Raw genomic sequence first — 16,532 nt, 5'->3', positions numbered from 1 at the left:
GTTCGTTTCTGAGGCGTGTTCTCAATCTGCTCACAGCACATTGAGGCATGATGTGCGTGTGTGAGCCACACAGACAGCAGCAGCCTAAATAACATTAAATAACATTCAACTGCCAACCATCTCGACACCAGTATGGTATACTGGTATCAGTATGGTATACTGTGCCAGTATGGTATACTGGTGTCGAGGGCCACTTTAGGGCCCCTGGTCAAATTCAGCTGATTGCCTGTTCTAAGTTACTTGAAATTCAATTGTCAGCAGCCTATATTCATTTGTCATAATCCTTTTACTTTCCCACACTCTCACACACATACAATTTTGTAGCATACACTGTAAATTCTTTGCGGGTTCGTTTAACACTCACTGGCAGTACAAAATGTAAACAAATGGACCTGTAAGAGTCCATTTGAACACTCTCAGTTTACAATGAACACTGAGGATTCTACTAGTGTGTACAACAGTGTTTTCCACTACTGTCAGTACGATTATTGTCAGATGTACTACATAGTGGGCTGTGTACACATTCCTTACACTACTACTGTACTGCTGTCTGGAGAACTCTATTATTTATTTATTTTTAAATCGCTAACACTGTGACAGCCCAACAGAGTGAACAGTTTACAAACATTTCCAGCTGCACATTTCTTAAAAAAACATTATAGCAGTTCCAAACTTCCAAGATCACAGGGTGCAAATAGTGACCCTGTGCCTCACTGTTATACATTGTAGGTGTAGAAATGCTTACACAGAACACCTTGCTTTGCTAAATAAATTAAATTCACATATAAAGATTTAAAGTGTGTAAAGAGCTGAAACACACACACACACACACACACACACACACACACACACACACACACACACACACACACACACACACACACACACACTCATTATTCAAACTACCTTGAATGACAGGATAGGAACAGCAAAACTCCCACTACCAGTGCTTGAGATACAACAGGTCAAATGAATGGACTGACTACACTTCAGCTGATAACATTCAGACAGTTACAACCAAGAAACATCTTCCTAGTGGGCTGATTATGATCAGCATATGGACAGAAGTCATACACACACACACACACACACACCCCTGCTGCACAATGAAATGAGTTGGAGTATTTGACATTACACTGCCCTCTCCTGGTGCTTTATCTCAACTACCAGGTACCAATTTATAAACAGTAACAGTTGGCTTACAACAGTGGTTCTCAACCTTTTTACCAGTACCACCTCAGAAAATATCTGTCTCTCCAAGTAACACCACAATAACTGATGTTTAAATACAGGTGGGTAGACCTACCCCATCCTATTCAGCTATGCACAGTTGACACAAGAGGCCAATTTATTCCTTGAATTCATGGATTTCTTTATTTATTTATTTTAGTTTTTGTTGCATTCCTAAGACAATAATTTGATGACATTGGCCAGATTCAGTTATTAAGTGTGTGAACTTCCCCCGTATAATATAAATATTTCACTTATGTCTTCTTTTTTGGGAGACTCCTCTGCGTACTGCCATAGGGGGGCTCTAGTACCACCAGTGGTACTAGTACCACAGGTTGAGAACCACTGGCTTACAATATTTAAATGAAAACAAAGGTTGGAGGCTACTTAAAACAATCCCATATAAATATTTATTAACTCCATAAAAATAAGTCAATCCTGATGCACATACAGAATACAATGATGCACTATACATAATACACACTATACATAATATATTTTTTTTACTGACTATATCTACTGCATAGTACTGTGTTCTATTCGTCTGTCATTCAATGTTATATGAGATACTTTAATGGTTTCCTGTGGAAATAAGCTTAGTCTTTTCTAGGATCTCCTTTTAGTAGACCTTGTACCAGTGAACTGTACCATCATGAAACTGTACCTTTTCCTATGCATACTTCTAATAAAGTCTTCAATCAATCAATCAATCAAAAATATATATGTTTTTGTTTGTTTTTATGCTTGACATGGAATTGCTTTAGGCTTCATTAGAGGATGGGATTTCTATCCAAACAGGATATTGTAGGCCTCCCCAATGTCACTTCAAATTCATTGGTTCATAATTGCAATATTTCCCAGAAATGTATGTGTGATGGTGGTTTTCTTTGGTATGGAGACGAGACACAGGGAGGCACACAAGACCACTTCTGCTCGAGGGATCGTGGGCCTAAGCAGGAAGTAATGGGAGGGCAGTGGGGGGCGGGGGCAGTCCCTCACCATGTGCATATACAATGCTCTCTTCACAGCAAACCAAATACGACCCCCTCCCCTGCTTAAACGCTGTCTGTAAGATCATGGAGCAGAAGAAATGACTGAGATGGTTATGAATTGACTGAGTCTGAGGCTGCAAAAACATATGGTTGCTGTCAATGCTGTGTACTTAGTGGCTTAGGTTTCTTACCAGGGTAAAGGGTTGACATTACTGTACTTGCTGGGGTACAGTAGTTATAATTGTGCAGTCAAAATAACACAATCTGGCGTTCAGAGGCAACAGGTAGTGTTTACACAGATATGTTTTGTTTCATTCAGATGCTTCTTCTCAATTATGTAGACATAGGAAAACAGCAGCCAGTCATGGACATATTTCAGATATCACACTTTTATTTAGATAGGCACTAACCAAATTAAACATTATGACCTACTTTATTTGCAATTGATTAAATAATGTCTGCTTGAACAATACGAATAAAAAAAACACATTATATTACTACACTGTGTGATACATGAATCAATTCCTTTGCATGTTCAAACTGACTGACACATAGGGGTTTCTTTTTTTAATGCTACAACATATCACTTTCTTTCCAGAAATAAAAATTGCACCACAGCACTGTTTCGGGGCAGCGTCATGATTTGTGACTGCATTGCCTTTTTTGAAACGCCAGCGATGGCCCAGATGGCGCTATTGAGCATATATTTTGTTTCAGGCCGTTTCCCTCCATGGTTTCTCCTCTCCCCGACTAACTTAGCGTTTGGCTCAGTTGATTATACAGTCCCATATTCTCCCTCCATTAGGGCATCTCTCTGCCTTTGGACTGAAGATTACAGCAAAACCCAAGAGAGAAAAGTTAAACTTTCGTTGGGTAAGATGGACATGAAAAAGAGGATCCACTTGGAGCTAAGAAACAGGACACCGTCTGATGTAAGTCGTGCTTTTTAAAAACCAACCCTTAGTTTTATCGCTAGCGAGCTAGCCTGCTACTTTTTTTGCTTTCTAAGTGACCTGTGTAGCTAACGTAATGGTGACCACATGGGCTTTAGGTTGTGTTTCTTATACATTAGTAGGGCGGAAAATACTTGTAACGAGCTGATCGCATTATACTGCCTTGGATTGGGCGTGAATGGGCAACAAGACGAGAAAAGCTATATTGAATCGTTACTTTGAAAGCCGATTCTTTGGCTTGCTGGCATTATTGCAGTGTTTTAACCGTTTCGCAGCCTCCTTGGTCGGTGGTGCACACACGGTTCAATTCCACGTTGTGGCACATTTTTTTTTAAAAACTTCTATTCACGGCAGTATGTCAGGATAATTGCTTCTCCGCGGCGTGTTGAGCATTCACACAGAGGGTTTATTTTATATAGACCTTGGAAGCCATGTTTGTGGCTAGCATAACTGCTAAAATGGGGCGCATTTATTACAATGCACTTAAAACTCCTCAGCATACATCCAAATGTGAGATATTTCGGCATGCATTGCGATCTATTCCCGATCACGAGTTAGGTGTTTTTCTTTGGAGTCATTTACGAGACCTAGATTTCAGCTACGCCAACAAAAAACTGTCACTTCGTCCACGAATCGTCCATATATTCACCAATTAGTTGCACGGCCACTTCAACCTTTGAGACAATGTTTCCGCGCACGATACAGTTACAATGTAAGCAATCGTGGTGTAAGTTATTCGGTCAAATAATCTGGCGTTGGCGTGCCTCGATCAACACAAGTTGCAGAGGGAGAATTTCATGTAAAATATGTAGTCATCGCCTTTGCCACAGCACATGTCAGCCGTGGCTTATTCCAAACAGCTGCGAATGTGGCATTCATAAACATATTGATCCGTCTTATAGCTGATCGTAAAGTGTGAACGATCAGACGTTTAAAGAGTTCGCATCATCCAGACAGCGGACAGGCTGTGTTTTGTTCCCGCCATATTACCCCCCCTTTGCTTCAATGGTCAAAATAAACCAAATACACCCCCGTATAAATCTGAAATCACATAACGTTACGAGTCTTGTCTTTCCACGTATCTTCGAACACAACATAAACTTTGCATTGTTGTGTCGTTTAGGAGGAGTCGGTGTTTTTGGCTTGTGGCTCATAAGGAACCAAGCCTCCTAGGATGACACGAGAGCCGTGCAACACACACAGCGCTCGATGCGTGGGCGCACCAAACTCGACGTTCCGCATAACGCTGCTTCGCATGCACAAAATAATACAACTTATCGTCGCAAAAGCAATTCAAGCGACGTGTAATTTACGGTCTAAAGTGTCTGGAAACAGCCCTTTCTCTGTGTTAAGTGTTCAGAGAACTGCATACTGTGTCCCAGGAATCGCCATGTTGTCATTCTGTCGTCTTTGAAGCTCTGGAGAAAGGAACTCTCTCCATCTTTGTTTTTCACTAAATTTCCGTTCCGAACGTTTCCTCCGCCATTCGAACTGGAGCGATGATACAAAATGAAATTATAGTCTTATCGGTCGTTCGGTCGACGTCAAGGCATTCCACTTCCCCAATAAAAGTGATTTTTGCGAATTAAAAAACAACAACGATTTACTGGGCTATTTTCGCCACCCTGTCTCCTCGGCTGGTGTTGGGCGGCTAATGGCGGGCACACAAAGCACTGAACACACTACAGCACGCAGCGTTTAAAAGGGCATCAATGGCTAGCTAGCATGATGTTAGCCAGCCTGCTAACACAAACCACTGCGTTTGTCATTAATGACTCCCATCAGCAGGCCAGGGGAACGCAGAGCTTACGATTCATGTACACCAGTGGTTCTCAAACTTTTTCATGTCAAGGACCCCCACATTGACACTTATTAGCCCACGGACCCCCATTTGAAAAGATATGCCAGGGATCCCCATCAGAGAAGATTTTTACGGCTCTCGCAGTGATTCCCATTCCCAACCATTTTAATCAAGGACCCCCCAGTTTGACATGCATTAGTCTACGGACCCCCATAGTACTTGTGTCTCTGAGACCTCAATTTAGATGGTAAAATCAATGTTAATTTAACCCTTGAGTGTACAAATGGAAACACATTTGTACACTTGTTACATACATAACCAAATGGTCCATTTGGTTCCAAACTATCATTTAGCTGGGGACTCCATGGAACTCCTTCATGGACCACTGGGGGTCCCCGGACCCCACTTTGAGAACCAATGATGTTTCAACAAAAATCGACGTGTTTATAACTAAAAAGTGTCAACGTCGACCATAGACCGGTGTAAACATGACGTTTTTGTGGAGCGGATAGGGCAACGCGACATTCTGTGTAGCCTATATTTTATTATTCTCGTGGAAGCTGATTCAAAGACCCCCGAGCGACTAATTCACGTTTGGATGGATAATCCAATAAAACAAACACTCGTTATTTTTTATTTAACTTCAGTCAGACCTTGCTGGTCTTTGACGTCTGAGAACTTGTTGGCCATAGTTGTTGTCGAACACGAACTGCGAGTTGCGCAACTTCACACACAGTAACTGATGGGAGTGTTATCATAATGTTCTACCCTAGAAACATGTTGTGTTCTGACATTTATTCTAAAGGCGCTCTAATAATAATTGCACACTAACTGTGGAGAAGCAACAACCACTCCTTATTGTGTTATAGGCCAGTGGTTCTTTTTTTAATTTCAAGGACCCCCCATAACTCTTGAGTGTACAAATGTGGTTCCATTTGTTACAAACCTGTGAGAGTCCCTGGGCCCCACTAGAACCACTGTTCTACGTCATGGTATTATTTTGTTGTTGTTTTTTTGCTTACCCTACCCATACGTCTTGTTTGTAAATGCTACATTTAGTGTGACGTCATGTAGGCCTATTTGAAGTCAAAAGGGTGTTATCCTATCCTATATTAAAATTGCCTGCGAGGGGTGGACGGTGGATGTCACAACAAATGTAACATCCGGAGTTATGAGGCTCACCATTGCTCCAACCTGCACCAAATTTGGCACAAACATTGTCCAGGGGTCTGCCACACCAGGGAGGCCCCCGCCAGGGGCCCCTGGGTGCCAAGTTGCGCCGATCTGCACCACACTTGACACAAACACTGTTCAGGGCGAGTCTGTTGTCAGAATGGTCACATCAGGGGCCTCCAGTGACCACAAGCACACTGTTGCTCCAATCCTGACTAAACTTGGCACAAATACAGTTCATGAGTCTGCTATGCGCACAGTTAGCCTGGCATTGCCAGCCTGATAATGTGGATTCAACGTGTGAGTGAATCCACATTATCAGGCTGGCAATGCCAGGCTAGAGAATAGTGACAAAAAAAATAATAAATAGCACACACAACAAGGGGCACTAAATCAGTATTCAACAGTTCAAATGGCCATAACTCAGTGAGCATTGCTCTGATCAACGCAATATAGGGCTGGATTGTAAATGTAAGCATGTTTGTGTAATATTGCAAACCATTTAGTTTTATTGTAGTTTTATGATGAGTACTCAGATGAAGATCATAAACTATGTTTTTGTCTTTTTCATGTGGTAATTCATGTTTTATTCCCCAGGTACGAGAACTTGTTCTTGACAACTGTCGGTCAAATGAAGGAAAAATCGAAGGCCTCACAGCTGAATTTATCAACCTGGAGTTCCTCAGTTTGATAAATGTTGGTTTAATCTCAGTCTCCAACTTGCCTAAACTAGGAAAACTCAAAAAGGTAAACGCACTGGTGCACCTCTTTCTTATATGTACACTCAAAGTGCAATTATTCACAGTGAAGGGTTGGGTAAAAAGGAAATTCAGGTTAAGAACTGGCAACAGAAGGATAATTATTAATAATTTTCCTCTTGCATGGTTTCAGCTGGAGCTGAGTGACAACAGAATCAGCGGTGGCCTCGACGTTTTAGCAGAGAAACTCCCACTCCTTACACATCTAAACCTGAGCGGCAACAAACTGAAAGACATCAGCACGTTGGAACCATTGGTACGTAGTGTTTATGAGTCTTTTTTTTAATGACTGGACATAATGAATATGCTAATTAAATACTTGCTCATGTCTCTGTGACATTTTTGTTTGCATGTGATGCATGATGCATAATACACAGAACAAGCTCACAATAATAAACATATAGACTTGTCTGAGACACCTTAAATTTAATAAAATAAAGTGCAGCAAATGACCATAGTGGAAGGTATACTGTAACTACCCACTAAAGAGACTGTCTCCAATTCTCCCCACGCTTTATGTAAGCAATCAATGTAGATCATTGTATTTACGTTATTGCAAAAATAAACATAGGTAACTGGATAATGCATATGCATAAAAAACATTATGCTTGTAGAAATCACTAAATGTTTGTTTATAGCTGCCGCTAAAATCCTGGGCACTTGCCTTACATAAGTTAACTACACAAACCCTTGCTTGCCCCAGTGTGTGTGTGTGTGTGTGTGAGAGAGTAGCAGAGGAACAAAGTGGAGCCAATCATTTCTCACCCACCAGTGCCTTTACAGTAAAATAAGATGAAAACACAATAGTATCACACACACAAATGGCTAGAAAACTTTGACAACAGTACAGACTTATAGATATGTGCACAATATCCACACATGCACATAAAAATCATATGGCCAATGGTCACAGCTCTTAAGCCCACGCACACATACACACACTTTGCTGTATTTGCTTACGGATAAACACAATTCAATACAAAGCATTCAATGCACACATGTGCTTTACCAAAATGATGCAGCCACCACCAATTATCACATTATGCCTCCTGACTTACAGAAAAAGCTGGACAACCTGAAGAGCCTGGATCTGTTCAACTGTGAAGTGACGAACCTGAACGACTACAGAGAGAGTGTTTTCAAACTGCTGCCACAGCTCACCTACCTGGACGGCTATGACATGGAGGACCGAGAAGCCTCTGACTCAGACGGAGAGGTAGACGGAGACGGAGTGGACGACGACGATGACGAAGGTTAGAAAGAGAACAGCTTATAATTCGGTCAATCCCCTCTTACCACTACACTGTGTAATAAAGAAGTGATTGAAAAGGAAACCATGTCCACATAATGCACAGACTGACAAATGTATTTTAATGCTATTTACAAGCTCACAAAAGCTTGTGGATCAGCTTTTTTCTGGAAAGATTTTCTTTTTGTGACAACAGAAGGGGGCTTAATATAGAGCCCTGGGCGAGCCTGTGCAGTTGAATGGACTGATCATTAGTTTATACACTAATGCTCTGCTATAATATATATGATATGATTGCACAGGTTAGTCAGACCAGGCTTGTTAATAAACCTACGGGCAGAGGTCTAATAAATACACAGTGCCTTGTTGGTAGGCATTCCCCGTAATCAATCAAACAAATTATCAATCAAATAAAACCATGAAATCAGTTCAAATCAGTTTTGTTCTAAAGTGTTACTACTGCTACCCCCAGGCTCTCCAAGGTTCAATGCAACATCTTCTTTTATAGTTCCATTAAAAAAAAATTATGATAATCTGAAAGGCACAAGTTACTAACCTGTGTGGGAGGGATTTAAAAACGAACACATTCACAATCACCCAAGGGCTTTATAAAAATCACACCCAGTGTGAAGTGAGCAGTAGGGCTGCAAGCGAACGTTCGGGGATTCGAACGTTCGTTCGTTACGTTGGCAATCGAAGTTCAAAATTAATGGGTTCAGGTTTTTTTCTTTTTTTTTCTTTTCTTTTTTTACACGAAAAATAATTATCAGAATGTGATAGGCCTATTCAGAATATCACAGTAGTAGAGATAGCCAAATACAAAATAAGTTAAGCCTACCGGTAAACACGAACAGTTAATGGAGAATATCACAGTAGTAGAGATAGCCAAATACGAAATAAGTTAGGCCTACCGGTAAACACGAACAGTTAATGGTGACCGTTAAAGTAGTTTTAAAATGCGCCAGAACAGCTTGGAGTGATCAAGGACCGTCCTCCGCTCCAGTTCCGCTCCTGTTGGGGCTGCGAACCAGCCTCGCTGACACACGCTTGATGACAGTGAGAGTGAGAGCACTCTGAGCTGGGCAGATACTGACTTGTTTGTGCTCCGAACAGCGAACACCCATCCACGCACCCAAAGATTAAACAGCCTTTCTCCTTAGCATGAGCAAAGATGGATTTCATTGCAAACCCCTAAAGGATCTATAATGCGATTTCTGGGGTTGTTACATCGAGACCAGTTCAGCCCGAACGCCACGCGCTCCGATCATCATCCGTGCAACTCCGCCATACATTGAGCCTGTTCGTCAACAAACAGCGCAACATTTTCTCAGATTGGATTGGATTTTCCAAGTGTTAGCCTACGTGTTAATGCGGTCACGCATCAACGTGTTTTCAATGGATAAAACAGCGCATTTAACACATTTCCTACACTGTTTTAGCTGGTTAAAGGTACAGTACGTTCGATGGTCCGATTGTTCGGTTTTTATTCAATTAATTAAACATCGAAGGTTCGATGGTCCGTTCGGAAAATCTCCCCCGAAGTTCGAATCCCTAAAACACGGCTAGATTACAGCCCTAGTGAGCAGTAACCTTTATGAGTTAATTGTGGACTCGAGGACACTTGGGGCCGATGCATACTCCACTTTTAGAGCTGAATTTATTTTGGTTGAGCTCTGTCTAAACTACAATATGACGTCATTCAGAGGTTTGGGGGCGGGTACCGTCATTAATTCAGCTGTTCAGTGCTGGCAAGATTTTGTGACTCCCCGAACCGAACCTAAATAGATTAGGCTCTACAAGTGGAGTATGCATCGGCCCCTAGTTGTCCCATCCACATTTTCTGGCACCTAAAACTCTTTTGTTTTTGAGCTACGAATTTCATTCAAACTTCAACGTGTTCACAGTTATCATTGCTTGTATTTTTTCGTTATAAATGTTTATACTTTTTGAGATTTTTGAAAAATGTTTCCCAGTGAATTTCTATGGTAAATTAATTTTGTTTTACCATTTATATTACTGCCATCCACATTTTTGGGCACTTAAAACTAGTCCACATTTTGTCTTATCATTTATATTACTCTAGCAAGTCTGCAGGACGGACGGACTTGCATACACACAACAAGCCAGATAGATGTAGGAGCGGTTAGCACCGCTCAAAAACATTTTGCATGAAAATGTAACACAAACAAAAACATCCAAAAATTAAATTTGTCATTATATGGAACATGGCTGTGCACTTGTATTTTCACTAGTGATGTGGTTTCAAGGTTTTTTCTGTTTTTGCAGAGGGAGAGGAGGAGGAGGATGAGGACGGAGAGGAGGAAGACTTTGATGAGGACGACGACGACGATGACGAAGAGGAGGTAGAAGGAGAAGAGGATGACGAGGAGGTCAGCGGAGAGGAAGAGGTGAAAGCTTGCTGTTGAGTGGTTGATTTAGGTAAAAGCTTTCTACCGGGAGGATTGTTTCTAACAGGTTTTGTCCTTTTCCCCCCAAGGAGGGAGACTTAGGTCGGGATGGAGCAGTTGACAACGACGAAGACGATGACGACGACGACGACGACGATGATGATGATGATGAAGATGGTATGTATTGATTGTCTGTCTTTCAGACTTTTAATCTGTGAGGCTGTAGGCGCTTCAATAGACACCAGTTTTGTTTTTGAGTACACAAATGTGTGTTTTATCTTGTAGGTGATGAGATGAAGCTAGGGAGGATATTACCTGTTACCATAATGGTAATTCTTAGACATCGTATCGCAAAACCTCTCTTATGTGCCCAACAGAGTCTCTGAATCCCCACAAATCCTAACTCACCAAATGTACAAATGCACAATTTTCTTTTTAATATTTCCACTTTGTTTAATTCAGTTCAAGTAATCAGTGTCCTAAAGGGGAATTTGGTTTGTAATTTCTATAAAAAGAAAAGAGAATAAATATTGCATTATCTAGAGACAATCGTATATTAAGATTGGCTTAACACTTAAGTTGCAATCAATTAAATGTCTTTGAAGGTCCAAGATGCCATGGTCTCCATAGACTTCCATGTAATTCATAGTGCACGGATCGTGCACGCCCATGCCTAGATCATGCACCACCCACGTGTGTGCACGCTGTTCACAGCTTTCAAACAAAGAAATCAGCTTGGAAATCCGTTCAGGCATTCATGATATAGCAGCCATTATGTTTTCTTCAGATGTAAACAAACATGGCTGCCATGTTTGAAAGAATGGGTTGATATGGGGGTTAAACATGCAATTTCGCGATCGCGATCATGCCTAATAAATATTTTGAGGTCCAAAAAACATTTTTGACAATTTTTCTTTTCTTCAAAAACGGCCCAAACTCGGACTCAGATACCCTCTATACACTTAAACTTTATGTTGTTTTGTTCACTGTTGAGTGAGAAAACAATGTTTCACATTAAGTTGATCATCTGGGGACCCCCCCAAAATAATTTGGGGACCCCTCTGGGGGTCCCGACCCACAGGTTGAGAACCACTGTCCTATGTAAGTGTTAAGTGACAAAAATGCTTCAAAGCAATGTTGACAATAGTCTCTGAGAAAGGTGAAACTTACATAATGTGTTGCATGAAGAAGATGGCTTGTCCTAAGATGTTTATAGCGAGAGGGGGTGAGGGAGAGAAAAGAGAAAGCCATGCACAGTGAATAAAGGGATTGTGTCAGTACACACACAGCTGTCTTGATTGTATGATTTAATGTGGCCGTAAAAAAAACTGCAATGTTGACATTTTAAGATGTCGTCTTGGACATGAGATTTTAGGCTAGAAACAGAATTAACTGCCAACTCCACCTGTTATCCTGCGTCCCCGTGATAATGAGTGGTTGAGAGAGAGAAAACTGCTCGCTTATCCTCTGTTCTTTTGATGGATTAAAGTTACAATCTACTGTCACCTCTTAGCACTCTCACATGAGTATAAACTAAAGTACTATACCATTAGAAAATAAACAAATGAAAACGGTCTCTTATTAGGCAATGCCAGAACCTTTGCTCTCAAGGTGGGCATGTGAATATGGTATCTCCCATTGCCATATTTTGGTTTTGCTGGAAACATTCTGGCACTGTAGTGAAAACACAGCTATATAACATCACAACATATGGTAGGGATGAGGATACATGTACACCTAAACCTAACACTAACCTCAGTAACACTAACCTCAGTAAAACTAACGCTGGTGAATGCTAACCTGCCAACGCTGGTGAAGGCTAACCTGGTGAATGTTAAGCTGTTCGGACCAACGGTGCTTAACCCAGGTCCTGGGTTCGTTTCCCGCAGGGGGACGCTGGGGGCGCTGGGGGCGTGTTCCCTCCTCCGCATCATCAGCGCCCACACCCTAGGTGGGGTTGGCGATAGGGCCTTTCTTGTGGAGTTTGTATGTTCTCCTCGTGTCTCCTAGGGTAGATACCCTCACAAAAACATGCAGTAATCCTGGTCTCTGTAATGCCTCCCCCTGGCCAGCGGGGGCTCCTGATGGAGGGGAAAGGAACCGGTTGGAATAATGTGTTCCTTCCATGCGCTACTTCCAAACCGGGAAAATCCCCACTGTCAGGTGAAAAGAAGCAACTTGGACTACTCATGCATAGAAGGAAGCATGAGATCAGTCTGTTGTCTCCCCAGGCGTGGCAGAGGGGGAGCAGAGCCCAGGATTACATAGTCAATTGGCACTGGGTGAAAATGGGTTTCAAAAATCACTCAAACACTCCCACAACATCTGGGGACAATAAGCAGGTCTCAACTGTCCTGATACCATACAGTATGTCATAATATTGTGTCACAGGTGATTTTAATGGTAAATCCGTAATTGGCGTTGGACTATGTTATGTCAAACAAAGAAATCGGCTGTGATGGTCGCAAAAAAGCTGCCGGCTCGCTATCATTGCTTTCATAGGCAATGCCTTGTAAGCGGCTATGCTAGCAGTGTTTTTAATCGCAATATTACACTTGAGGGTGTGTATTATCGTGATATTCATGATAACACACATTATTTAACACAATTATTTTATGATACATGTTATAGGTGGTGTAAGTGGTTTTGGTTAAAAAAAAGATAAAGCTCTATGTTCTGATAGTATTCACTTACTGCACCTTTTTAACCAGCAGCATTCAGCATAGTATGAGAAATTGATTGGAAATTGAAAACATAGGAGCCTATGGAAAAATATTTTTGATTTCAGGCTGTTGTGCCTATTAGGTTTTCTAAAATATAAAAATGTGTAAAAACAGAGCTGCCTGTATGCCTGCAAAATGGCTTTCCACAAATGGCTTATAACTGTAGCAAATCCAGACATCCGCAACCAAATTAGTTTAAAAGAAATGTGTCATTATCTTTGGATCGCATATATACATGACATCACCAAATAACCAAATATTAAGCTTGTTTGAACATTTTTGAGTTATGTATAGTGATTTAGTTATCAGATGAAAACTAATATTTTCAGTGTAAGGAAACCATACCTTTATGTATAAACATGGCTGCACAGACACTGTTTAACAAATAACAATTAGTTAAACCATTTCATTTTCAGTGTTCACAAGTGTGAATACAGTACATTTTACTCCATCTAGCAGAATTGTAATCTTTATCACAGGTTTAGAGGTGTAATACACTGGATGAAAAGAACGGGGGGGGGGGGGGGGGGGGGGGCAAGGGAAGAAAAAAAGAAGGAATAAAAAAGACAAGACAACGTCGTACAGTATCTACATATTTACACATAGCATATCACATAACAGACAATGTAAGCAATATCAATGGACTTCCCCGAAGAACTGTACATGAACATGCCTCCTGTTACTCTAAGGGTAGACGGTAGTTATACATGACGATAACGGAATAACATTGTGATGTTTTAGCATGGGAACATGTCTGTGTTTGGTACTATTAACTGAATACTTGATTGCTATAGTACCTAGCAAACATCTAATGGAAATTATTTGGTAACATAGTAGCATACATAGTCAGAATGTAACTCAGATGTGAACAGCTGGATTTTAAAACCGTTACTCGGAAATCTGAATCTGAAAAGTGTGGAATTTTTACATAGAAAATGACAATTGACAATGTCAACCGGCTCAACCCTAAGACATGTCAGTCTATGCATTGCCATTGATTTATTTGTGGGGATTCAGTAGGACCCATCGACTCCTGGCCAATAAATGTTTTGACCCCATTGCATAATTCCCACCACAGTCAAAAAAGTATTTGAGTCTAAGTGAACCAGTGAGAGTCATCTGCATTAGCAATAGAGCTTTGAAATATTTAGCAATCGTTATGGAGCTATTTTCCACTCTCCTAAACCCTGTAGCTCCCAATTTCCTCTGCCAGTGTCTCTGTTTCCCCTGCTTGTGGCATTTTTGATGTTGACACTGCAAGGTTTTAAAAAGTTAGAAATGCAGTCGCTATTAGTTTATGCCATGACAAATATTTGTGCCCCCATTATGGTGTGGATTTGTTCAACTTATTGATCTAAACCATACTTCTCCAAAATGGCACGATGTGCAAGGCGCGTGATATTCCTCAACTCTTTCAAGTACACAAAACGGCTAAATAGACTAGACTCTGAATCAATATTAAAACCAATTCAATTCATGTTATTTTTCATAGATATTTGTCCTGGATGCATCCCTTGCTGATATATTATGGTTATTGTTACTTTGTAGAATCATTGTATACGTGTAATTAAAGGGGGTCTTACTTTCCTCCAGAAGCAGAAGCAGCCGGAAAAGGAGAGAAGAGAAAGCGAGATCCAGAAGACGAAGACGAGGATGATGATGACGAGGATGACGATTAAGAGCAAGATGATGATGAGAGCCTACAGAGTTACCGACCCCTTACCTCCCCACTTCCCAAACAACCTCCACCTCAAACACCCACCTTCCCCCTCCAGCTCACACCAACCGCCCTCTCTTCTCCACGTTTCTCCCCCAGCTCTGAGCTCCTTTTGTGGAGCAAAACTGTACCGGACGGGTGGGCAGAGTGGAGCTGTCCCCCCCCACACACATACACCTTTTCCTATGGACCCGAGAGCCAAACCTCCTCCCCATCGATTCCCCCCTCACCTCACCCAACCCAAGGCCCCAAGGTTCTCAGGCAGCCCTCCACTCAGCATTCCACAATTTCACTGTCAATCCCCCTTTATGTATTCCTTTATGTATTCCCGCGTGAGGACTTTGGGACTGGTATCTAGTTTTTGGGTCTGTGCTTTTAATATTTTGTTGGATGAATTTGAATTTTTGTCGTTGGGTTTATTATTTCTCTTATTTTTTGTCTTTGTTTTTTGTTCTTTTTTGCCTTCAGTTCCTTATTTTTCCCCCCCAATAAAATTATTGCTATAGCAACAGTGCAACAAGCGAGCCATGATTTTTCAAGTTGGCCGCCTGTTGCACGAATCAAGGTTGTAGCTACATTTTTACTTTCTGTATGACAAGAAAACAACTTTGTAAATAAAAAGTTAACATTTTGAGGTTTTTTCCCCCTCTCTTGCTCTATTTCTCTTCCTACTTGCTGTGCTTTTGTGGTGTCACACTCACAGTGTCAGTAGGAAGAAATTAAGTGGTGGCCATATTGGCTGTATTGCTCAGATGCACCCTGCGTGTGCTGACTGCCTGGTGGAAACTGGACATGAGACCGCAATAGTCTTGGAATTCTAGTCTCTAGCAGCTCAAGTAAAAGAACACAGGAACACCAGCATTCTCCCTTTATAACTACTTGTGTAACCAATTTATATTGCCATCACACACACACACATATATATATATTGAAGCCCTGTTCAAATGTTTGTACTTTCTGCTTCTGAAATCTCCAGTAGCCCGCCTTTTGCATCAATTAAGCGATCATGGTCTAATTTACTGTAGGTGCAGCAATATTTCACTCTTATCGTGTAAGCCCCATTGCGAAATGCTCTGAAACACATTTTTGTATATTGTGTCCAACACCACCCGGATTTGCTTAATGTGATTATTTTTCTTATTATTATTTTTACTTGTTTTAAGACCGCACCAAAGATGTATGTTCCCTAGGTTAGCCTGGCCATCTTTAAACCAAACAGGTCAGGCAAGCTACCTTCCCACGAACAGAGAGGGGAAATGTGGGCCTTCCACATGTTGCAGCCTGAGATGTGTATTGGGGGAGGGGTGCCTTCTGTAAAAGTCAACAGTCACATGGCAACCAGAATGAGCCAGCAGCAAGACAAGCAATTTAAATATTGTTTTTTGACACAGAATGGTCTCTCTTGACATTTGGTCAAGAGCTAAATCTAAATGGTGATGTCTGATGAACTATTAGCAGCAGGCATGTGATTGTTATGCCTTTCATTTGCTGGTAATTAGCATTTTGACACACTTCTACCCCATGGGCT

At 41.3% G+C, this 16,532-nt stretch overlaps 1 protein-coding gene across 2 annotated transcripts; it reads left to right on the top strand.

Moving 5' to 3' along the window:
- Nucleotides 1-2,687: 2,687 nt before the first annotated feature.
- anp32b (acidic (leucine-rich) nuclear phosphoprotein 32 family, member B) lies at nt 2,688-15,635 on the top strand. 2 transcript variants are annotated; one of them, XM_080722080.1, is made up of 7 exons: nt 2,688-3,154; nt 6,747-6,896; nt 7,041-7,163; nt 7,968-8,160; nt 10,443-10,564; nt 10,654-10,741; nt 14,884-15,635. In XM_080722080.1, exons 1-7 carry the CDS (start codon nt 2,861-2,863, stop codon nt 14,964-14,966), a joined length of 1,053 nt encoding a protein of 350 aa, XP_080578206.1. In that variant the 5' UTR covers nt 2,688-2,860; the 3' UTR covers nt 14,967-15,635. The 2 variants fall into 2 exon arrangements, with proteins under 2 accessions (XP_080578206.1, XP_080578205.1); XM_080722079.1 differs by having other exon boundaries at nt 14,881-15,635.
- Nucleotides 15,636-16,532: the final 897 nt, after the last annotated feature.

This window comes from Nannobrachium achirus (assembly GCF_963921795.1).
Source record: "Nannobrachium achirus genome assembly, chromosome: 3".
Taxonomy (NCBI): domain Eukaryota; kingdom Metazoa; phylum Chordata; class Actinopteri; order Myctophiformes; family Myctophidae; genus Nannobrachium; species Nannobrachium achirus.
The sequence above is the reverse complement of the archived record's forward strand: the minus strand, read 5'-3'. Positions and strand labels throughout refer to the sequence as shown.

What these genes read in the sequence shown, in the direction of transcription:
- anp32b (XM_080722079.1), top strand. Translation starts at nt 2,861, where the DNA reads ATGATTTGTGACTGCATTGCCTTTTTTGAAACGCCAGCGATGGCCCAG. An exon ending in TCAGCACGTTGGAACCATTG is followed by an intron (nt 7,164 to 7,967) that starts GTACGTAGTGTT and finishes CCTGACTTACAG; the next exon opens with AAAAAGCTGGACAACCTGAA. An exon ending in TGATGATGATGATGAAGATG is followed by an intron (nt 10,742 to 14,880) that starts GTATGTATTGAT and finishes ACTTTCCTCCAG; the next exon opens with AAGCAGAAGCAGCCGGAAAA.